The sequence below is a fragment of the Artemia sp. Qi Xiang Cuo genome, chromosome 3 (genome assembly GCF_049724085.1).
Source record: "Artemia sp. Qi Xiang Cuo chromosome 3, ASM4972408v1, whole genome shotgun sequence".
NCBI classification, from domain to species: domain Eukaryota; kingdom Metazoa; phylum Arthropoda; class Branchiopoda; order Anostraca; family Artemiidae; genus Artemia; species Artemia sp. Qi Xiang Cuo.
The window spans coordinates 31,096,885-31,121,241 of record NC_142796.1 but is presented as its reverse complement, the minus strand read 5'-3'; the positions used below and the strand labels follow the sequence as shown (position 1 = coordinate 31,121,241).

At 35.1% G+C, this 24,357-nt stretch overlaps 1 protein-coding gene across 4 annotated transcripts; it reads right to left on the bottom strand.

Moving 5' to 3' along the window:
- Window positions 1–1,118: 1,118 nt before the first annotated feature.
- LOC148954002 (ubiquitin-protein ligase E3A-like) lies at window positions 1,119–23,537 on the bottom strand. Of its 4 annotated transcripts, none has more exons than XM_089085734.1 (5): window positions 23,410–23,537; window positions 18,285–18,935; window positions 12,472–12,617; window positions 6,147–6,272; window positions 1,119–2,143 (listed from the first exon to the last, which is right to left on the bottom strand). In XM_089085734.1, exons 3-5 carry the CDS (start codon window positions 12,587–12,589, stop codon window positions 2,109–2,111), a joined length of 279 nt encoding a protein of 92 aa, XP_088941860.1. In that variant the 5' UTR covers window positions 12,590–12,617; window positions 18,285–18,935; window positions 23,410–23,537; the 3' UTR covers window positions 1,119–2,108. The 4 variants fall into 4 exon arrangements, with proteins under 4 accessions (XP_088941860.1, XP_088941858.1, XP_088941857.1 ...); XM_089085732.1 differs by having other exon boundaries at window positions 1,125–2,143; window positions 6,067–6,272; window positions 18,275–18,935; XM_089085731.1 differs by having other exon boundaries at window positions 1,125–2,143; window positions 6,067–6,272.
- Window positions 23,538–24,357: the final 820 nt, after the last annotated feature.

The following is a 24,357-nucleotide window of genomic DNA, read 5'->3' as shown; positions in this document are numbered from 1 at the left end:
TGCATGTGAAATAAATTCTTCGGTATGTTTTTGGCTCGTGCAAAACCTTCTTGCAAAACATTATCAGTTTGAGAGTTAAAGACAAACACTGAAAAAGTTGTATTCGGGTAGTTCCTCTTACAATAACCTTCTTGCAGCCTGGTGATATACTCATTTTCACTTTTTCACAACCAATGGTTACTTTTACATATATGTGGGCTTCTAAGACAGCTCATATTTTAATTCTTTGCTTGCTAATTTAACCTTCTTCTTGCAAAGTAAAAAAAAAGCACTGTTATTTGGCAAAGGCTACAGAGAAAAAATAAGACTAGTTTTATTTGAATAGTTTAATTTGGAATTTTAATAATTTCTTTATAACTTTTTCTCTAATATCATATAATAATAAAGAGTGAAAACAGTGTTGTTTTATCTAGAAATTCGGGAAAAAGAATTACCTATCACTCGTGTGAAACACTGAAATGATGTACAAAGCCAAAACCGGGAAAGCGCGATGGTCCGTAACCTTCCTGTTAAGTACTTTGTAATTGGCCCTGTTTTCTTAAATTTCTCGTTGAACATCTTTAAAGAAAACAAAATGAAATTTTTGACTTGCTTATCTGCAAAGCTATTATTTTGGACAAAATTTGAAATTTCAGAGTCAATAAAAAAGAGATTAAAGGACCTTCATGGTGGTTCCCACATGTTGCTAATTAAAAGAAGAAAATTTTTTGTCAGGGTATTTTATAGCTTTATCTTCAAAGTTCATTGTCTTTTATTCAGTTGTCGTTATCCTTTCCTTAACTTACGCATCATAGTCACCAGGTGACTTCTAGGAGAAGTCCAATCATTCCCATGATACGCAGATGAAATGAACTATAGCTGATGAAACTTCTACTGCTAAAGAAGACACTGTGAACAACATTATGTTATTACTCCGAGAAGCTCAAGTATACTAATCGATGTCCCGCCGAATGATGGTTTTTAGACTATTCAAAGAAATAAGAAATAAAATTGCCCTTATATCACCACCTCCCTGTGCCTCCCCCTATCTTGAAAAAAAATATAAAGCCCCTGTAATATCACTATTAGAAATGTCTAGAGCAGACACATAATCCTTACTATCCCTAGCGTAAAGGAGCACGTCTTTAATGGAAAAAATATTGTCAATATAAGCTGAATTTCAGATTGCTGCTGTGCAACAAAATTAACCTAAGACTTACATGAGCAAGGTAAAATTTCAATTTGTGAATAGTGGGATAAAAAATGTCAATGAAAGTAACACACGTACACAGTATTTCTTACAATTTATGAATTGGCGAGTTAGAATGAGTCTTATTAAATATTTCAGATGTGGTTTCACTATAACTAAAAAAAGACTTGTTTCAGCCTTTGAACATATGCAGGAACTACGAGATTGGAATTACAGACACCTAACTTTATGGCAGTAACTGAAACGTTATGAACCAAAAAGCTTCAATAAATTCACACTACTTCTATTGGGCAATAACCTATCCCTATCATTAACTTGGGTTTTCCAAGATAGTCACAACCATAAACTTTTATCTTCAGTGAAACTTTTTAATTATAAATTCTTTTGATAAAAAATTAAAAAACAAAATCATTTCAGCAGTAAAATAACACATAATAAAACTTCCTCCAGATGACCTTGGTAAGGAGCTTGGCATATCAGTAAATGTAAGCAGAAAGGGGAAAATCCCATTCTCGGAATTTCACAATAAGCTTTCAAGTAAAACAGTAAAAATGGACGAAGAACTTTCGAACTTTTTGTCAGTTCGCAATCGACCTTATGAAAAATTCAGTTTGCTTCAGCATGGTTTTATTTTGACCAATGCCACGAAAGTTCAGGGACTCCAGTTTGACAGTCAAAGACGAATGGAGTTGGAGCAACGAAATCATTCTATTGAACAACGGAGAAACGGCAAAGCAAATAACACCAAATGTACATTTCAAGTGCGAAGGGATCACTTATTGGACGACGCCAACGGGGACATGGTCACTTCCAGAAAAAAATCGTAAAAAATATTTCTTCTCTTTGTTGTCCAGACCATGTAAAACTGACACAAATTTTTTTTATAACATCACTGGTTTCGGTGTAGCCGCCTTCATAATCAGCCGACCTTTCCAAGAAAGAAAAGTAAAATTCCTAAAATTAAAAAAGTAATTATCGCGTCGGCATATGACTGATTGCTGTTTAAAAAACTTGTCTCAGGGAAGCACAGTTCATATAATTATCCAGTAAGCTTATCGCAGATCATTTCTGGTCTTCGTTCTCGGTGCGAACAAAAAGCTCCTCCCACTTATTTCTGCATTAGCGGGAATGCGGGTTAGTCTGTTTCCGATTGTTTCCAACAAAGTGCATTATTTGTAATAGCGGGTTTCCACTTGTTTCCGATTAGATCACAGTCTGACTTGTCTACCCGTGAAAAGATCTGACTTCGCTTATGTTTATATCTGCAAAAACGTTCTCCGGAGCACTCGCACCCCGGTCCGGGTTTTTATAATGGGTGAGATAGAGAATGATCATACTGGATAATTATATGAACTGTGCAGGGAAGTCACAAATTTGAGACTTATCTGTCAAGTGTCATAGACAGCGCTATTATGCTACCTATGACACTGACTTTTAAGCAAACTTGATCTCTTTTTGGGCAAAAGAACGAATGTACTATGCCACATTTGGTTGAAAAATCTGTCAATCATTCGCAGGAAGAAGAAAAATAACGGTTCTTCATGAGATTAAATTTGAGATTGTGTTGATGTAATGTTAATTTTATTGCTTGTTCTGCTCTGCTAACACCAAATTTTTGTCTGATGTTAATCTTAATTGCTACCATCAAATTTGAAATCAACTCCTCCACACCGTTTAGCCTAAAAAACTACTCTAACGTCATTTATGGAAATATTTCATTGAAAACTTAATACGAATTTCGAACAAGGTCAGTAAAATTTCACGATCCATCCCTGTTGCAGAATCCTCGATTAAATGATAATTTCGGGATAATTTCAAAGCAAATTTTCAGGCGTTTTTCTAGTTTCAATTCAAAAGGTAAAATTGTTATTAAAATCCTTAAAATATTGTTGCAATTTATATAATACATTTTCGTTTCGATCTGACACCAGTTTTAGGGGTTTTGGGTTGTTTCCTATGGTTACTATTGGCCATTTCTTTCTTTTACTAGGTTGCAGCTATCGCTGAAACCATGATCTTGCATACAAAATACATTTTGTTCATTACAAAAGCGAGTAGATATAGTAGTTTCTTTTAAAATGAGCCATTAAACAGCTCTCAATGATGTTCCAGTGCCCCACTAGCTGCGGAGAAGAAGAAATTGAAAAAAAATAATTTCTATCCAGACTATCGTGGTTCAGCCACTTTCCGAAAAGACAAGGCAGTTCTAACGGTATACCTTGTGTTTTGATCTGACACTATTTTTATGAGTTTTGGGCTATTGTTTTCGTTACTATGGGACGTAGGAAAAGATAATATGTTTATTTCAAAAAATTACTATCACAAGCCCGAAGGGCCAAAATCACATTTCGGAGTCATAAAACCAAAAAAAATAAATAAATAAAAACTCATAAAATAGCACAACAACTAAACAACTGGCTAAACAATGCCAAAAACCAAAATATCAGAAAGACAAAGCCTCATTATTAAAAAAAAAAGTGGTCAAAATGTGAAAAATTTAAAAAGGTAAAAACTAAAAGAGTGAGATACAATTAACGTTAAAAAGGTTTAAAAGAGAAGAAATAAACAAGGGGGAGGGAACAAAAGAACCAAACGAACACAAACTTGGGTATCATCAGTACAAAAAAAAAGAAGAGAAATAGCGGTTTGAAGGGGACAAATGTTTTTTCACACCTGAAGGTTAAACAGCGGATGGGGGACAAGATAGGAGCGGGTTAAGAAACAGTTTGTGGCAGGCGGTGTCTGGATGGGGAGTCTCTTTTGGGGAAAATGTTTTCCGTGGGAAGGTTTATTATTGCATTTTTTGCAAAACAGAGGCATAACGTTCCTCTCCTGTGCTCAAGAGTTTCCAGCTTGGTCTTTTTTAGAAGGAGCGAGTATAGTACTTTAGCTTCTTTAAAAGTTATTCTTAGGGCTCTTCTTTGAATAGATTCCATTTTTTCTGATTCATCACGGAAAATGCCAGGATGCCAAACTGGACAAACATATTCGACGTGTTCGTCGATAGCCGTCAAGTAAACTATTTGTGCGCGAAAAGTGCTTTTCCAATCACAATGATTCCCCTCAAGCTCCAAGGATAATTAAAATCCCTAAGATAAACAATTTTATAAATTCTCGTCTCCTTCAACTTGGAGAAACCTTCAGATATCTACTGTAATGATCAGACCCGTTCGCGTTTTTCTCCAGCAAAAACTAGTTATAGTAAATATAGTGATGTTAGGGCACAGGAAATTAATGCTTCCCGTGAATACCCGTACAATATCTACTTGATAAAAATCGAATAAAAATACTATTTAATGGGAAAATGTGGCTGGACCAAAATATGGATTTTGAAAGAGGAGAAGAAATAGATATAAAATCTGATAGAGTAGGCAGTGTCTAATTTGCCAATCCGACGACATACAACCTGGTTCCTCCATATTGAAAACTGTGGTTACCACATATTCCATCGAAAAATTCTAATCACATTCCAGAATTTCAAATGCTAAAAGGCTATTCACAATGATGTTTCTTTAAGAAATAAAATTAGGAATAAGAGTATCATTAATATATATGGTCTTACTCTAAAGTAGGACTAGGAATAGATCCGAACCTGCACTCCACAGGTCTGAAAGTTTCATTTCATTACACGAGAATTTGATAATGCCTGACAAGATTGCTCCTCTGGACCGAAACCTCAGGGAGAGATAAAAACCAAAAAAACAAAAAACAAAAAAAAAACAAACAAGCTGAAATCCTTTGGCAAATGCTTCGAATTGGGTAGCGATGCTTTTATTCATCCAAAAATCGGCACATAAATCCACGAATTCCTAAATATTTACAAAATTTAAAACTTTGGCTTGAATTTTTTTTCCAATGTAGGAAGGCCTCCCTGGAATTTAACATTAAAAGTAATGTTGTGAAACATCGACTCCATATTAAAGTGATTTATCTATCCTGGAACCCTCGTTTAGCTCAGTTCTAAAGTCGTGGATTTTAAAAGATTTCGATGGCAGTTCTGCGTTTCATCCTATTCAATGTACTGGCGCTTTTTCTTGTGATTATGAGTCCCACTTTACGCCAATGATCCATTTCACTTTGTTTTTACTAAAGAACAGTTACCATATAAAACTTAAGGGGGAAGCGGAGGCTTCATTTTGAGAAAAGAGAACTTGAAAGCTATTCTAGACCAGGCCAGGTCGACTAGGTCCCATTTAAATTTTTCGTGAGGCCTCTCTATGAATTAAATATTTTCGTAAAATTATTAAATTTCCGTATACTATACTATACGACGGGTAGAATTGATTTTTTTTTTTTTGTACCTAGAGGAATTTCTTCCCAAATAAGCTACTTCATTTTCTATAAAGGTGCTTGGAAACAGAATACTTTGAAATAAGCTAATATGTTAATGATCCGGTTTATTCAGAAAAGCAATAATTCAAAGCACGAGTAATTATGATGAGAAATAGTCGCTAGAGGTAAAAACTGTTTATTATCATTTATTGATTTATTAAATATGATGGTTATTGTGGTGTTAGTGGTCAAGTACTATTTCTTCTCCCTTTTCAATCATTTTGCCTTCACGCAAGATAAGCTTTGTTTTTTAATGGAGATAGCAAAAACACTTTGTTTTAATTATTTATTCCCCAAAAAGTTTATTATCTAGCTTATCATCACTGAGCGAACTCTTATCCATTCCAGCCAAGTAAGTCGTTGAAGAATTAATTTTTTCTGGCGAGAATATTATCTATCTTAACCCTTTCACGGATTTGCATTTTATTTTTTTATCGGAAGTATATTAGCACTCAACCCCCCACCCTCATTTAAAAATTTGCCATAATTCAAAGTGATTTTTCTCCAAGAAGAAAAAAAATAATAGAAAATTAAAGGTTACCAACCGGGTCAAAATCTTCTAAGTCCTCGAAAGTTCCTTTAGCACCTAACAGTTTCTTATACATAACGGAAGAAAAACGAATACCTAAGACGAGTCCGTTATATATTCCAATACCAAATAAAATTCCAACTAGTAAGAAGGTGGCGTCATTTTCAAAAGTAGTTGTCTTGAACCAGTAACCTTTGGATTCGGACCGCCAGGTAAACATACCTGAAATAGATAAGAAAAGAACTCTTGAACGCAAAACCTTATAAACTCCAATGACTTTACTTATAGCTATTTCATAAAAAAAAATGCTTTTAAATGTTTTCACTTTTATAAGTTTAAGAAATCAAAAATTAATTAAAATTTTAAGGAATAAATATCAGCATATGTATATTTAACTGACAGTGCACATTTTTCTCAGTAAATTCATTTGAATTTTTTTCAGTAAAGTACAAATTATATTCTGACTTTTAGAGAGCATAGGGGTTTAGAACCCTACTAATATTAATTTCTTTTCGTTTTGAGTTTGACTCTGATATTTATTCTAATTTCTGTTTGTTTTTGGTTTCATTTATTTATTGATACTGATTTGTGGTAGTTGCATGTAGACCCCGGCGCACCAACTGAACGCCGCTAACGAGAGGCCCGTTTGATTGCCGCCGAAGTGTCGCAACACCACCGGCGCCCCACACGCGCGCCGCCATCTGCAGAGGCGGCTGCGTTCGGTTAACTTTGAATTAATTTTTGCGGTAATTCTTTATTACGTCAACCGCAAAGTCGGAGCTTTTCTTTTCTCGTGTGGTTAAGTATTTCAATTTTCCTGATTAGGAATCAAGGAGGTCTTGCACTATCCCCGAATTTTCGCGGATTTCCCCGAAAATCTATGTGTCACCCCCAAAAAAAATTGGTCCCCGAAAATCAACCAATTACGGTGCCACCCCTAGTGATAATCCCTGCAAAATATTATTTTGTATACCATGATTCTTCTTGTTCGTTAACACTACTCTCTTGTTCGTTAATTTTCGTCTCTTGTGTTATTTTGTATTTAAACCAGACTGCTACAATTCCAATATACACGGTCCTTCGTATGTTGACAAAAGTTTCGTCTTTATGAAATTAAATAAAAAAAAACAAGATTTTTAACTGAAAGTAAGGACTGACATTAAAACTTAAAACGAACAGCAACTATTCCGTATATGAAAGGGGCTTTCCTCTCCTCAACACCTCGCTCTTTACGCTAAAGTTTCTTATTCTTTTAAAAAGTAGTGGTGAAAAAGAGTCAAACTTTAGCGTAAAGAGCGAGGCGTTGAGGAAGGGACAGCCCCTTTCATATACGGAATAATTGCTGTTCAATTTAAGTCTTAATGTCGCTCCTTACTTTTAGTAAAAAAAACTTGTTTTTTATTTAATTTCTGAACGTTTTTCAACTAATGCAGGTTCGATTTTGGCTCACCGTGCATGGAAATTAAAACACAACTTGCATATTAATTTTGGCAGATTTAATCTAAATATGAAGGGTCGCCCCCTTTAATACCTTGCTCTTTACGCTAAAGGTGTTAAAACTTTTAAAAAAGCTTCCTATTCTAATTAAATAGACCCCGTGTTTCAATTTTAGTAAATATTCAAACTTTAGCGTAAAGAATAAGGTATTGAGGAGGGGACAACCCTTCATATATGGCATAATTTCTGTTCGTTTTTCAAATAATGCCGTTAAATCTGGCTCACCCTCTATGCAATATACCCCTCCCCCTCTAGGAACTCCTCCGTGGAAATTTTGTCCAACGTAAATTGCACCCCCCCCCTCCGTCAAATTCCCTCCAGACAGTTCCTTCCTCGCTGAGAATCCCCCCCCCCTCTTTGAAAAATTGCTTGTGAACAATTCACCCTGAAAAATTCTCCTTAGCATTTTTCATAGGAATAAGATTTTAATCTATAATCGGTTTCTCCGTCACTCCAGAAATGCCCCCTTCCGTGGAAATTATTTACCAGAAAACAAAACGCCCGGAAAAAAGCCCCCAGAACATCCCCATATAAAAAAATTGGCAAAGAGAAGGTAAGACAATTAAAAGGAATTTCAAATAGTAATTCTGTCCAAAACCCCAGTGTAATATTTCCCCTAGAATAATCACTAATCAGAAATTTCCCTCCCAAAGGAACATTCTCTTCTTGGAAATCCACCCCAAACACATCCCCCCCCTAAAAAAAAGATGGCTGTGTACTTCCCAATAACAAATACTATATGTAAACAATGGACAAAGTTTACAACTTGCAACCCTTCTCCCGGGGACTATGTTGGGTCATTTTACACCTTAAGACATAGTTATTAAATTTTCGACTAGCCTGAACAAAATGGCTATCTCAAAATTTTTATCCGGTGACCTTGGAAAAAAAATGAACGTGAAAGGGGGCTTAGTTGCCCCCCCCCCCAATTTTTTTGGTCACTTAAAAAGGGCACTAGAACTTTTGATTTCCGTTCGAATGAGCCCTCTCGCGACATTTCAGGACCACTAGGTCGATACGAGGACCACTGGGTCGGTACGATCACCCCTGGGAAGAAAAAACAAACAAATAAAAACGCATCCGCGATCTTTCTTCTGGTAGAAAAAATTCCACATTTTTGCATATAGGAGCTTTAAATCTCTACCATAGGGTTATCTGATGCGCTGAATCTGATGGTGTGATTTTCATTAAGATTCTATGAATTTAGGGGTGTTTTCCCCTTTTTCGAAAATAAGGCAAATATTCTCAGGCTCGTAACTTTTGATGGGTACACCAAACTTGATGAAATTTATATATTTGAAATCACCATAAAAATCCGATCCGATTTGTGTGTGCCCCCTTTTAATTAGATTCCTTGGATCTTATTGAATGCCACATCGAATTATCTAATATTTCAACTATTATGCAAGGGATCTGAAACGCCACAGCCATTTCGTTTCTACCAGATGTCTACTTCTCTTGATGAATAACGAAGAAGACCAGCGTCCAGCCAGCGACTTGCAAAATTTTTAACTCATGAATATGTCCCAATCTTTTGTAAATTCAAGCTGGGATTTGAGAAAGACTGATGAAAACATTAATGTTTGCGGTCACCATTGATCGCGCCGACATTTCACCGGCGGGGGCACGGAAAACTCACCGGCGGCACACCGGTGGCGCTATTATTTTTGGCCCCACCGCCGCCGGTTCTCCCTTATCGGCGCAGCACCGGGGTCTAGTTGTATGCTTGGTAAATTAATTGGTTCTTTTTTTTGTTCATTTTTGGTTTAATGGAGTTCTTTACTTTTTTTTGAAAAACATATTTTTAATTAATTTGAAGAAATAATTGTTTCATTACTTCCCAGTGCAAGAGCTATAGGAAAACATTGAGACAGATGGAACTTAAATCCACTTTTCAATGCAGCTATAAATGAGAAAAATTAGCAACTAAGTTCAAAGAGAATCTGCTAAAATTGTCGGCCGATGGGATGTTACAGTTGAAATTCAAGACTGAAAATTCGAATACCTTTTGGTCAAAAAGAAAACAGAACACCTGAAAATGGGAAGCCAGCGTTCTCCCCACCCCCCCCCCCCTCACAAAAAATAAAAAATTCTCCCCGCAAAAAATTCTCACCTTGAAACACCCCCCCTCCCTATTGAAAATTCCCCTGCACGCAAAACTGAGCAGCCACAGAGAAAGTACAAGATAGGTGCCTCAAAATATCAATCAGATGTCCGAAGGGGTAACAAAAGGACTAGATATCAAAAACTGTTTTAGGATAGGGGCTGCTTGGTCTCGACTTAAAAAAAAAGGCTAGAATTCTCAATTTTCGATCGAACGAGAATTCTCCGAAGTTTCTAAGACCACAAAGGCGAGGTTGAAAATGCGAAAAGGACAGCCCCCCCCACCCCACTACACAGAATAAATTCTGCTAATTTCGGGGTTATTTTACTCTTTACTTTCATAAAAACAGCATAGATAAGATATTTTCCCAGAAATCAAGAGGGGTTAAATATTTATTTGTAACTCCACCCCTCCAACCCTTCCTTACAACTAGTTCTGTCTTTACCTGAAGGCTCAATGAGAGTTAGGATGTTTTGGCACTAAAATGTACATCCACGATGGAAGAAATTAATTGGGCAAAATCAAGCGCAACCTTCATATCAAAATGAAGGAATACTTGAAGATTTTGTTTGGGGTAGTGTTTGTATAAAACTTTATAAATAAATAACATCAAATTTACTTTTTCTTTATACCTATCTTTTTAAACTTTTTTTACTGGTTTCTGTAGACCTCATGACCCCCCTCCCCCCTAAAGAGGCTACACGACCCCCCAGGGGGTCACGACACACAGGTTGAAAAACACTGACTTAAACAAATAACGAGCTAAAAGCTTATAGTTTTTACTAGATTTATGCCAAAGACAGCTTGGATAGCTAGAACACAGATTAGAATAAGAAGGCTAAAAAAACTGATGTGACTCACCTCAAGATTCTTTCACAATATGAGGCAGAGAGTAAAAAATTTGCAACATTATTACAATATCTAGAAGACTTATAGGAAGACTAACAGAGATTTTAAAATACTTTCTTGTTCTATTTATACTGAAATATGTCAAGTAATTCTTTTGTTATACAGCTTAAGATACAAATAGTATGCTGAAACCGAACTTATCATTTCTTTTATCACTATGTTCAAAGGAAGAACAAGATAAAGGTAATTTAAGAAATTTTTTGGTGGACAAGTGGGTTTTTATCACCCAAACCATGGTCCCAAAAACCGTCTTTTTCCCTTGTCTGGATCGTGGTGAAAACAACAAAAACGACATAAATCGACTGATATCAACTTTTGATCAATCCTTAAGATTGTACTACGTTGTTCTAACACCTGCTATCTATTATGGGAAAGGAACAAGTTAACAGAGTACAATTTGTAAAAATATCATTTAAATAAACCACATGTTTCCGAGCTCTTGCCGATGAACGGAATTTATTTAGCAAGTAGAAGTATACCCTAAGGCATACATTTAGATTAGTTTAAAAGCATGGTAACTAGCAGGAATACAGCCAGCTAATCAAATAATCATTCATTTAAAAACGACTTTTCAGTTGTATCGAAGCTCAACTGTAACTGAATGAATTAAAATTGGATTTGTTAAATAAGAAACAGTTTAATAAGAATCGTGTAATAATCCCGTTTCTTGCAATTACACAAGTCAATCACGCAAGAGAAAAACAATTAATCTAAAAAGGAAAAGGAATATCAGTCAATGCAGCTCACTAGCTCCCGATATTCTTATGAAAACCTATTTTGTTATTCATTTTAAACTTGTTGTGAATTCAGTATTCTCCACAGATATTTTTTGTTTAGTTTTAATAGTTTTGAAGTTATTCTAAAGCAGCAAAGAAAATCATACAGGCAACAACTTATATTTGGGGAACAGAAAGAGTGAGACAAGGGGTGACATTTAGGTGGGGGCACAAATCCAAAAAAAACATGTAAACAAACTATATGGAGCTTAGATTGAACCAAGATCATGGTTATAGAAATAAAAAGCAGACTCATTAAAAAAAAATCTGTTTTTTTATCACAACTCTCATTTTAAGGATTTAAAACTTAAAGCCTCAATAAACTTGTGTTTCGGTAATAAAACCATTAAAACTAATGAGTCAAAATAAACAGGGATCAAATAATAAGAAAAGATGATTACTCAAAGGCTAAGCCCATGGGGTGGGGGAGAAAGGATAAAAAGTATATTTTAAGGCTGTTATTTGTCACTGTTTTTAGGAGTAGGGGGGCTTCCGCCTGAATCCCTTCAAAAGGTCTAATGGTGGAAGGAATCAAAAGAAGTAAATTTTTAGGGTGTTATTGGTCATTTTCCAGGGGTAAGGCTTTTATCTTCTTCCTAGATCCTTGCGTAAATGGTGTAACCACTCCCAAAATCGACCCCAGCGTACGTGATTGAGGCATACGTAGGCTAGGAGGGAGAGATATTGGAAATGTGCCGTAAATAAATTAAATAATGCATATTCTTTTTATCCTTAGATATTCTAAAAAGCCATAAAAAACAAGGGCAGCAGCAGAAAAGACTTAAGACAAGTCTAATACATTGATTCTACCCTATATTTCCTGACAAGCACCATATTGTATCTGATATCATTCAACAAGTATCTATTTTGTGGCTACTTTACAACATTAGCCATGCCCAATATTTTCCATTTAAACACTACCATACAGTAGCCAAGAAAGTTAGAGACTTTTGAGTTAAACAAAGTTTGATAATTTAGAAAAACCTGCGTTAAGTAATTATAATCTGTAAACGTACGAGTTTATACGCAAGGTGGAATTTAATATGATTTCAATATAACCAAAGGGAAGAAGAAAAAATGACACAATGTCATGTGGGCACATTATTTGAATAATCTACGCATTATAAAAGCTTACCGAAATCAGGATTAAAAAGCTGTTCCATTATTAGTCGAAAGAAGTCTTTTGTGAGACCCCCTGTGATATATTCCTCGTTCTCCAACATATTGGACGCACAGTTTATTTTTAAAATCATCGGGTCTTTTGGCTGCAATCATTTCTACCTGCAAAAAATAAAAATAAACAAAAAACCATTTAAAACATCAACATCATTGTGCCAATACAATCTCATGTACTAGAGTGGCAAAAAAGAAATACTAGTTCAATCTCCTTGAATTTGCGCTTGCCTGGCAAATTCACTTACGTTTACGGATTGCAATTCCTGTGACACAGCCAGGGACAATAATTAACGAATAAATCCTACATTAGTGACGGGTAATTTCCATAAAAACAGGACAAGGGGACTTTAATCATGCCGAAACCACAACCAATATATGTTCACATGACCCAGGCTTTAGTTACACGATTATGTAGGTGGAAATCAGAACTTTGCTAGGAGTTCTAGGCGTCTACCCCCCCCCCCCCCCGTGAAAATAAGGCTTTCTAAATTTGAGAATTCTATTTGAGTTTTTTTTTAAATATCCGTAGAGGAAAGGAATTGTGGTACTTGTGTATTAGGCTATGCGCCACTCACTCAAGTTTATGCTGTGTAAAACTCGAGAACAAACCGATTTCTTCGTTAGTTTTTGTTTAGCTTAGCACGAGACAAGACAAAGGCAAGTGACAGAATATATGGGAAATATATAATTTGGGCTATATATTTGCACATAAGGGGGGGGGGTAAAGTATTTAGACAGTTTGAAGTGAAGTCAGAAAAAATTCTTTCTAGGTATATGGCCACAAAAAAAATACAGAAGAATAGCGAGAAATCTGGAGATTTTGTTAAAAAAAGAAAAAAAATAATAAATAAATAAAAAAAAAATCATTTAAGTGTTTTTTCCAAGTTTTAAGTGTTTTTTTTTCCAATGACCGTTTTTCCGTGTATTAAGTACTATTATTTTGTTAATGTAGTATTTCATTTAAGTATTTTATGATGATCGCTGACCAAAGTTTATATTATTTTTGCCTTTCATTTATGTTATTTTACTGTGTTCATTTGGCTATAAAATACACTTATCTATCTGTCTATCTAATATGCAGAATAATTGTACCAAACACATTTTACATACAGACTCGCTATACTTTATCCCCCCCCCCCTAATGAGCAAATCTATAGCTCAAATTTATTTCTAAAGTAACAAAGAAACTAACGAAAAAAACGGTGTGTTCTCGAATTTTACACAGCGTAAACTTAAGCACCAAAATTCCTTCCCCCTACGAAAATTAATTAAATATAACTCAAATGAGATTCTCAAATTTGGAATGCCTTATTTTCCACGGGGGGGGGGGTATTTGTCGGGGGGAGGGGTTCCTCGGGGGGTATTTTCCGCGGAGGGTATTTTCCGGGGGGCATTTTCTACGGGGGGGGGATATTTTTTGGCAGATAATCGCCGGGGGGGGGGGGTAAATGCCGGCCACCTACCTAGGTAGGGTGACAGATAATAAGGCTTGTGGTGGATAAGCAATATAGTGAGATGCTGCTTTTTTTAATGGCTAACACAAACTAAGCAATGACACAAATTCACAAAAGAAGAAGAAAACAACAATATCTTGAGGTTGCGTCTGGAGGGAGTATTATTTTTCTTTCAAAATTGACTTTTTTCGTTATTAATTAAAACAACTTAGCGAAAAAGAATTTCTTAAATGAAAGTGAAGCACTTTTCGAAGTTAAGATTAGCTGATAAAGATGCATGTGGAAATATAGACCCAAAATGATCAGATAATGCAATTTAAGAGAAAAAAAAATCCAAGACGAACAGAAATTAAATAAACAATCATAGGAATAAACATATAACAAGTATTAATATAAATGAATAAATAGATCTAAAAGCGAGTAATGCTTAGATTGAATAATGAAATCAAGCTTAAAACGAAATTTTTTTGCTATTTAAGTATAAATGAAACTTAAAATGAACAGAAGTTAAATAAACAATGAATCCAAACAAACATACAATAGATATTAATCTAAACAAATAAATAAATCTTAAAACGAGTGAAACTTAAATTGAATATACAAATCAAGCTTGAAAAGAACAAAAATCACTACAAACAAGAGTTTGGGTATTGCCTCCTTCTCTCATTGTAAAAGTCTAAAACCTACTGCGTCATAACTTATAACCCTTGCCCTAAAGACCTTGGGGGGGGGGGGAGGGGGAGTGTCATGCTCAAAGATAAATTTCCAGAACTTTTAACTACGTTGAACAAAATGGCTATCTCAAAATTTTGATTGGATGTGTTTGGGGAAATGGTGGGCGTGGAAGGGGTGTTAGTTGCCTTCCAATCAATTTCGACTATTAAAAAGGGCACTAGCCATTTAAATTTCCAATCGAATTATACCACTTTGAAGTTTCTACGACAACATTTTCTATAAAAATCTTATATGCCCACAGGGCATAACTTACAACCCTTGCCCTGAAGGCTGTGGGGGGGGGGGGTTGTTATCCGTAAAGACCTAATTTCCAGAATATTCAACTACGTTGAACAAAATGGCTATCTCAAAATGTGATTGGATGTTTGGGGAAATGGTGGGCGTGAAAGGAGGGTTAGTTGCCCTCCAATCACTTTCGACTATTAAAAAGGGCACTAGCCCTTTGAATTTCCAATCGAATGAGTCCTTTTTGAAGTTTCTGTCACAAAGCTTTCTGTAAAAACCTTATATACCCCCAGGCCATAACTTACAACCTGTGGCCTGAGGGCTGTGGGGGAGTATCCTCCTCAAAAACATAATTTCTATCTGGAGACCAACTACGTAGAACAAAATGGCTATCTCAAAATTTAGATTGGATGTATTTGGGTGACTAGTGGGCGTGGAAGGGGTGTTAGTTGCCTTCCAATCACTTTTGATAATTAAAAAGGACACTAGAACTCTCGATTTCCAATCGAATGAGCCCCCTTTGAAGTTTCTACAACGACCCCTTCCATATGAAGTGTCTCTGGCAAAAAAAATTAATAATAATAAAACATTGGAGCCATATGGCCTTTACTATAGGCAACGCTATAGCGTTGCCTCTGATTTTAAAAAGGTGAACCCAGTGTTATGCATTTGTTAGGTACAGTAAAGAAATTCTAATTTCCATGAGGTTTTCCCAATAGACACTGTCCAGCCCAAAATAGATTGCTGCATCCGTATCCACAGAAAAACAGTACATTTCTTATCCTTAGACATATCACTGCTGTGACGGTCATTAGTTAAGCAACTAGGATAGAGTATAATGAATTTTCAACTTTCATGCTCTAAGCCTCATTTGGGTTTCATTTTTCTTTCTACCTTGAGGTCAATTATTTAGACTCTGTCCTTTTGTGATTCCTTATTTATTTTTTTGACTATGTGAAGACATATTATCAGTCAGACAATGATAGTTGAAGAACCAAGCGTCTTGGATTACTGAAACATCTGCAAAATGCATCCATAGCCCAAAAAGGACAATTGTTTATGCTAATTCATTTGAGATAGCACAAAATGTTATATGATTAAACTTTTTTTTAACGGTTAGTAGAAGACTCGAAGCCCCTAACAAATAACTCAAACTTTGGTAGAAGCCAAAGAATGGGTAAACAGTATACAACAGATTATAAGATTAACCTCGTGGAACAAGTATCTGAAACAACTAAACAGATCTTTGGGACATAGTCTTAAAATTGCCATATGGGACAGGGCAAAATGAGGTAAAACCTGTTCACGGGGAATGCCCCCATCCATTCAAACCCTACAGGTAATTTCATGACTTTAACCTTTAAATTTCATTTTCGAACTATTTCTGCAGTAAGATAGGAGCTATCCTCCCAGGGATGTAATTTTGGGGATAGAGGCCTTGGGGTCTAGCTCTGAGCACCCCAAAAAAATATATTTTTATTATTGAGCCCCCCCCCCCGAAAAAAACAACAAAATGTTCTTGGCCCTTGAAAAAAAAAATACTGCATACATGCCTGTCTCTCCCTTCAGCATACAACTAGGAAGATAACGCAAGGAACCAGATGAAAATAAAAAAAGAAGCTATTTTAGAACAAATTAATTTAAGTTCTTAAGCCTTAAATATAATCACATTAGGATAAAGTCGTGCTTCTAGTCGCAACGTCATGTAGAAGTCCTAAGTTCAATAGTAGGTTGTGATTGCTTTCACAAGTAATCCTGGCGAGTTTCAGGGGAACTAGAATTTGAGTATTGTCACGTACAGATTGTCAGAAGTATGGAATATAACTATAAACTGTAACTTTGTACCTTCTGCTATATAGTTAGCAAATCTTTGCAGGGATGGTCTTGCTGTTTCAGTTTTCGAACCCACAGCCTACAAAGAGATTATCTTGGCCTTTTGCTACCAGGTACCTAAGGATACATTTCAACAACAAGCATTGGTACGTAGTATGTAAATAGAAGACTGCAAATAGCAATAAGTTATATCTTACTCCATAATCTGACGGACCTTTACAAAAAGCTTGACATTCCTGCAATAAAAATGTTACTTTTCAGCTTTGAGGGTTCCCCTACCTTCAATAAAGATTCACTGAACTTTTCTGTAGTAAATAGCGACAAAGACCACACTGCATTTCCATCATAAACAACAAGCAGAACAATAGGGGAATTTTTTCTATAAGACATCAGAATGCAACTGTAAATGAATATTTTGACCCTATATCCAAAGGCTGTCCTCAGAAAACAAATGAAGAAAAAAACAAATATAAAAGAACTCAGATTAAAGTTCAATCGTTAAAACTAAAAAAAATTCAAAACAGCCCTAGCATTATTCAACCCTAGCAAAGTTCAACCATCGAAATTTAGAAAAACGTCTACAACAATGCAAAGATGACATAACTAAAGCTTTAAATTCTGATAGTACAAATATTTCTTTTGATTCTGCTTTAAGCAGTCATATTTTTGATAATCCTAGCCATAAAATGCTTTTTGAAGAGACATCCCTTATTAGCAATGATTTAGACATAAAATAGGTTGTTTGAGAGGCAATTGTTTTAACGATTTTTTCTTTATTTGTTTTCCTGAGGACGGCCCTTTGATATAGGGTTGAAATATTTATCTGAAGTTACATTCCACTGTCTTATATAAAAAACTTCCTTATTCTTCTACTTGTTGTTTATTTTGTCTGTAGTATTTCCATTTCGACTCTATAATGATAAATAATCAGTAGTATTTTTGCAGAAATAGTAATAACCATTTATTTTGCACTAACCACATACATATTAAGGAACAAATATGTCACCGCGTTTCCTATGGTTCTAAAGCGATTACAAATTTCAAATTTTTTACAAAATAGCACATTGAATCTTGTGAGTTATTTTTCCCCTGCTATTTCAGTTAGAAGGGGTGGTTGTAGAAATATTGGAGGAGCTGCTTCAACTAGAAACAAAGTTCTTGTAAAGTCAACAACCAAAAGCAATAGAAAAGCAGAAACCCTCCTACAGTGAGGATCTGGCAACCCTCCATTGTGCAGGATCAAAGGTTTGAAGTGGTAATTTCCCTAGGAATGATCTACAGAGAAGACAGGACCCAAACAGCCCACAGGTTTTTTAAGTACTTTTACTTTGCAGTTTGCAGCTGCTCGTGTGCTTTAACAGTGCTTAAGCATAAGCTGTCTCTGTCTATAACTTAAAAAACTTGAAACAATCCATTCTATTAAAAAGTTCAGATGGATAATTGGATTTTTTTGTAAAACAAAGTTAAAGCAAAAGGCATTTGAGAAAGGTTTACTATAAATTTTTCATAAATTACCTTTACTTACATTAGCTAAAGCATCGTCCAATAAGTGATCCCTTCACACTTGAAATGTACAATTGGTTGTTATTTGCTTTGCTGTTTCTCCGTTCACAGCAATCAGTCATATGCCAACACGATAATTACTTTTTTAATTTAGGAATTTGACTTCACTTTCTTGGAAAGGTCTGCTGAGTATGAAGGCGGCTACACTGAAACCAGTGATGTTATAAAAAATTTTTGGTCAGTTTTACATGGTCTGGACAACAAAGAGAAGAAATATTTTTTATGATTTTTTTCTGCAAGTGACCATGTCCCCGTTGGCATCATCCAATAAGTGATCCCTTCGCACTTGAAATGTTCAATTGGTGTTATTTGCTTTGCTGTTTCTCCTTTGTTCAATAGAATTATTTCACTGTTCCATCTCCATTTGTCTTTGACTGTCAAACTTGAGTCCCTGAACTTTTGTGGCATTAGTCAAAATAAAACCATGCTGTAGCAAACTGAATTTTTCATAAGAAGGTCGATTGCGAACTGACAAAAAGTTCGAAAGTTCTTGGTCCATTTTTACTGTTTTACTTAAAAGCTCTTTGTGAAATTCCGAGAATGGGATTTTCCCCTTTCTGCTTACATTTACTGATATGCCAAGCTCCTTACCAAGGTCATCTGGAGGAAAAATCTGTAAAAAAATAAAAGCGTGTTGAGACTTAATCTAGACCAGAGTTTGTTTCTGACAAAAAAACAAGCATTAAACAAAGCGCTCTAGATCACAGTTTTTTCAATTGAAATTGAACTTGATTGGAGAAAAAACATAATTAGTATGGTCTATAATCCGCCCAGTGCTTACCTGGAAGATTTTGTGGGAGGTATGAGTCAGCTGATTTCGAAGGTACTCTCTGGAGCTTGTCATATTGGTATGGGTGTTTTAATTTTAACCTGCTTCATTTGTCTAATCTTAATGTTGATTTTTTAGATTTTATAATACAAAATGATCTATACCTGCTTGTGAGTGTACCCATGAGGATTACTGGACAGAGTGCAACCCTAATTGATAATATTTTCGTTCATTCTGCCAATTTGAAGCTTTGTTTTGCTGATGTTGTGGCTTTACAGGATCTGACCATCTTCCATCGGCGAGTGTTATAAAGTGTTAGTTGCCCAGACCAAAGACAAAGAAAATAAAGACAAGGTTAATAAAAAAAAGGGAATCTTCAAAAGTTTGTGGAGGGGATTAGTATTATCGATTGGACCCCTGTGTTTTCTGAAGAAGAATCCCCTACGAGAGCACTTGATAATCTAATGTCAATTATTCTACCCATTTATGATAGTGCATGTCCTATTAAGGTAATGAGAGTGAAGAAACAGGAACCCCGTAAGCCATGGATAATGAGTGAAATACTGGAAGAAAAAAAGCTAAGGATTGAGCTTTATCAAAGATATCTAGATGATAAAAGTGATGTTTTGTATGAATTGTTCAAAAAACAGGGCAATTTAGAGAACAAATTGAATCGCAAAGCTATGGCTGAATATTACGATGGAAAGCTTTCAAATAGTATAAGGAAAATGAAAGAAACACGGACACTCATAATTGAAGTAACTAACGGAAATGCTGAAGTTGGATGGAATGGAGTACCACTGAAAGGGTTCGCCCTGATGATAAGTCTGGAATTGCAAATGAGTTTGGCAATTTTTTCTCTAATATTGGTATTAAAGTGCAAAATAGTGTAAAAAAAAAGATGTCAACAGGTTCAAGAATACATTATATGTGATAATAGAGGTGAGAGTTTTGAATTAGCCTTTGACCCCTGTGCAAGAGATGAACTGCTTAAAATAATAAAATCTCTGAAATCAAATTCTGCAGGTGTGGACATCTTATCTCTTCGAGCATTTAATATAGCTTAAAAAAAAAAGGTCCATATTCAAGGATCCATAATGGACCCTCAAATATGAGTAGTGTGAGTTGAAATTTTTAGTAGTGTTTAAAATTTTCAGAAAGACCATAAAAAAGGCATTGGGTGGTATGTTCATTTTATTCCTAGGTCAGTAATTTAAACTGCTCTATATTAACCACATTCCTTTTATTTTATGTGTTTTACACTCCTGTGGTATACCTTTGCCTCCACTAGATTCTCAGGTCTAAAATTACTGCTATTATACATTATAGCTACAATATTAAACCAGCTATCTTCTCTGTCAGAAAGTTAGCACCACATGTTAATGAGTACATAAATTACCAAAGTAGCATATTATTTGAAATATTTTAAAAAGCAGATAATAAAAAAATCATGGTAAGCTAATCTAATTAAAAGAAACATTTTGGATCCTATAAAGTAAGAAATTAAATGTTTTCTTACTTTTTTACATATTCCTTGAGCAAAGCTACATATGGACCATCAAGGGGGAGGGGGGCATTTCTGAGTGAAATGATTATTATATTATGGAATATTGAATATTGACTGAATGGTATATATATATATATATATATATATATATATATATATATATATATTATATATATATATATATATATATATATATATATATATATATATATATATATATATATATATATATATATATATATATATATATATATATATATATATATATGTTTAGGCGGCTAGCACACTGTAAGATGTGCATATGCTTCTGAATTTCATAGAGGATTACCTGGACATGACAAAATTAAGGCTGAATGTTGACAAGAGTGAAGTTATTATTCTAAAAAAAGGAAAGTAAATAGTGAAGAAAAGTATAGATTGAATAACAGACAAATAACAGTCTGAATAGGAATAAATTCTTTTACTAGACAGTGAAAAGCAATGACACAAAGAAAAATCTGGATATATTCATTGCATATACAGTGGCCATCCTCAGCAGATGATGGTCACTATATACATGATTGAAATATCCAGATTTTTTTTTTCATAATTTTCACTGTCAATTTTTCACTTTATTTTTTAACAGATTTTGCAGAAATCTTATGAAGAAATTGGAGCAGAACAAATTCAGTTCTATAATGATGTTTCCAGGGCAGACCATATCAAAAAAGCACTGCTTTACAGGAGCTCCTTTTCAGACAAGCAAATGGTGAAGGAGATTTAGTGATGCAAGGAAATAAGATTGTGTCAAGAAAATGTCCAGGGCATGCCACATCAGTTGCAATACAAATAAACTAGCTGCTTTTCAGTTGCCTGCAAATAGCTTTTGTTCTAGTGTGGCCTTTTTAGATGTAAGCACTAGTGTTTACCTTAAACTGCAGCTAGGAGCAATCTAAGGATTTCTCCTTGTTGAGCTCTGGAATGATGACTAGTTGCATGCAGGTTCACTGGTGACCAGGTCCAAATTCCATCTTCAGTAGCATCCCAATTGAGTTTACACTCTCTGGAGGACCACTCAGCATCTAGCCTTTGTTTAAAAACATCAATGGATTCAGCAGTAACTGTTTCATTAGATAGTTTGTCCCAATTATTGACAATATGTGTTGAGAAGAATTGAGACTGGACTCTAGAAATTGTAGACTGCTTGACAAGTTTCAGGTGATGACCTCTGGTTTTTTAATTGGTACCAACAGTAGGAAGAAATACTGGGAGAATATTAGTCCTCAATAACTTAAAGGCTAATATGGCATTCCCTCTATTCCTCCTGTAAACAAGTGTAGGGAGATTCAGCTTTGATAGTCTTGCAGGGTAGGAAAGCTCTTGCATGCCAGATATCACTGTACTAGCATGTCTCTTCACATCTTCAAGAACTTTTATGTCTTTTTTAAAATATGGAGAGGCAAGACATTCCAACTTCAAGCTTAGGACGCACAAATCCCTTATAAAGAAGACTGATAACTATAGGGGAACAAGAGGAAATAGAACACTTAATCAGTCCCAACGTCAAACTAGCACCAGCAGCAGACCTCTTAGCATGAGTGCTGAATTTTAGTTTAAAAAAAAAACAATATAATGAATTATATTGGTCAAGTCATACTAGGCCTATTGGTCAAGCCTCTCTTCTCTCCATATATATGCTCATGACATCAAGTGAGAAATTGAAGATTTGTTACCAGATATATAACCAGCCAACTTGAGAGGATTCAGCATTATAGGCATCATTAATTTGTAACTATGATATAATTTTAGGGGGGGATCTTTCAGATTAACAGGCTACTGAGGTAAAATTCTACTTTAGCTACTTTTGACTATCTTGGAAAGAGGTTAGGTTAAGAAAATGAAACTTTCAGGGATGGGTCTACAGGCTAAAGTATGTCCTGGGAAGATATTTTGAAGTACCCACCTCCACTCCTTCTCCCTCTAGAGGGTCCTGACCTTTGATGATCTTTAAAAATATGTGAGTTATAGAAGTGAAACCTTGCAAAATAGATCTTCTGCTTAAATGAAGTACAACAAAATTGTTTTCAGCTTCACAACTTTGCTCAATCCCAATTTATAAGGTTTTAAAGATATGCAAATACATTTCCTAAATTTTGGAAAAAAACTATTCATGTCTTAAAATTCTGCTCAAATAACTGAAATTACATTTTTAGAGCAAAAGCCAGAGAAAAAGAAACTGATAACTCAAAATTAAGGTAAAATATAGTTTTGTCAAAATTTCAATGTGTACAGCCTAGACCTGTCATGTAGGCAAATTTCAGGACCCTCTAGAGGGAGGAGTGGAGGTAGGTACTTCAAAATACCTTCCTGGGACATGCTTTAGCCTGTAGACTCATCCCTGAAAGTCTCATTTTCCTAACCTAACCCCTTTTCAAGATAGCCAAAAGTAGCTAAAGTAGAATTTTACCGGCTACTGATAAATTATTGGGAAAATCCAAACATATTTGTCATTTTATTCAAACTTTCTTCTTCTCATTTTATTTACCTGACAGAAGTTGATTTTAGTAGTAAGCGTGCAGATTAGCATTTATTAAAACTAAGATGCTATAATCACAATGAAAGAAGTACACCATACCTTTTTATAAGTTCACCATGCAGGAAAAGAGAAGCAACTAGGCAAGCTAGGATGATAATCGAATGCAGAAGGACTGGAAAATTGAAACAACTGTCATTTTATTCAAACTTGCATCTTTTCATTTACTTGACAAAAATTTATTTTAGTAGTAAATGTGCAGATTACCTACCCCTGATAACAACAACTTGATTTCTTACCGTATATTAATCAATCAATTGGGGTTTAAACTCTGCCCACTGATTCAAATAGATAAAAAGCTGTAGACTATTCTTCATTTGAATAATATCCTTCGCTTTATTTCTTCCGTCGTGTTCCGATCCGGTGTTCGCGCAGGGCGCTAAAAGATCTAAGAAAAATCCCGAAGACGCTACCAAAGCTTAAAGTACCAAGGACACCTAAAATGAAAACTAATTCATGAAATTGGTCAAGTGTAAACTAATAGTTAGTTCACACGGATGGGAAAACGATTAGGGAAAACTATCAAGGATCAATGGGAAAGTGTTCACACGCATGGGAAAGTGTTTGAACGCATTAATCGTCATAAAGGGAAGCAAAAATTTTAAATCAATAGAGCATGAATGATTCAGACTCAGAATCCTTAGCCTTGGTAGCGTTTTCAGTAGCCTTAGCTAGCTCCAGTTTGCTAGAATCTGAGGAGTTAGTTAATTCAGAAAAAAACAAGAGGAGATGGCATGTCCGCCCAGCATGGCAGGTTGGTATTTGGCCCAAAATGCTATGTTTACATTTTGGTTAGGCCTACCATCAATTTGAAGCTTTCAAGGTAAAATTCTACTTTAGCTATCTTGAAAAGGGGCGAGGTTAGGAAAATGAAACTTTCGGGGATGTGTCTACAGGCTAAAATATATCAGAGAAAAGTATTTTGAAGTACCTACCTCCACTCCTACCTCTAGAGGGTCCTGAAATTTGCCTACATGACAGGTCCATATCTATTGATATTTGGACAAAACAACATTTTACCTAAATTTTCAGTTATAAGTTTCTTTTTATCTGGATTTATTTCTGAACACACAAGTCATGTTTTCTTATTATAATCTTAAGAAATATCAATGTTTTTTTTTTCAAAATTTATTAAATGTATTTTAATGTATGTAGAAAATTATAAATAAGGATTGATAAAATTTCTT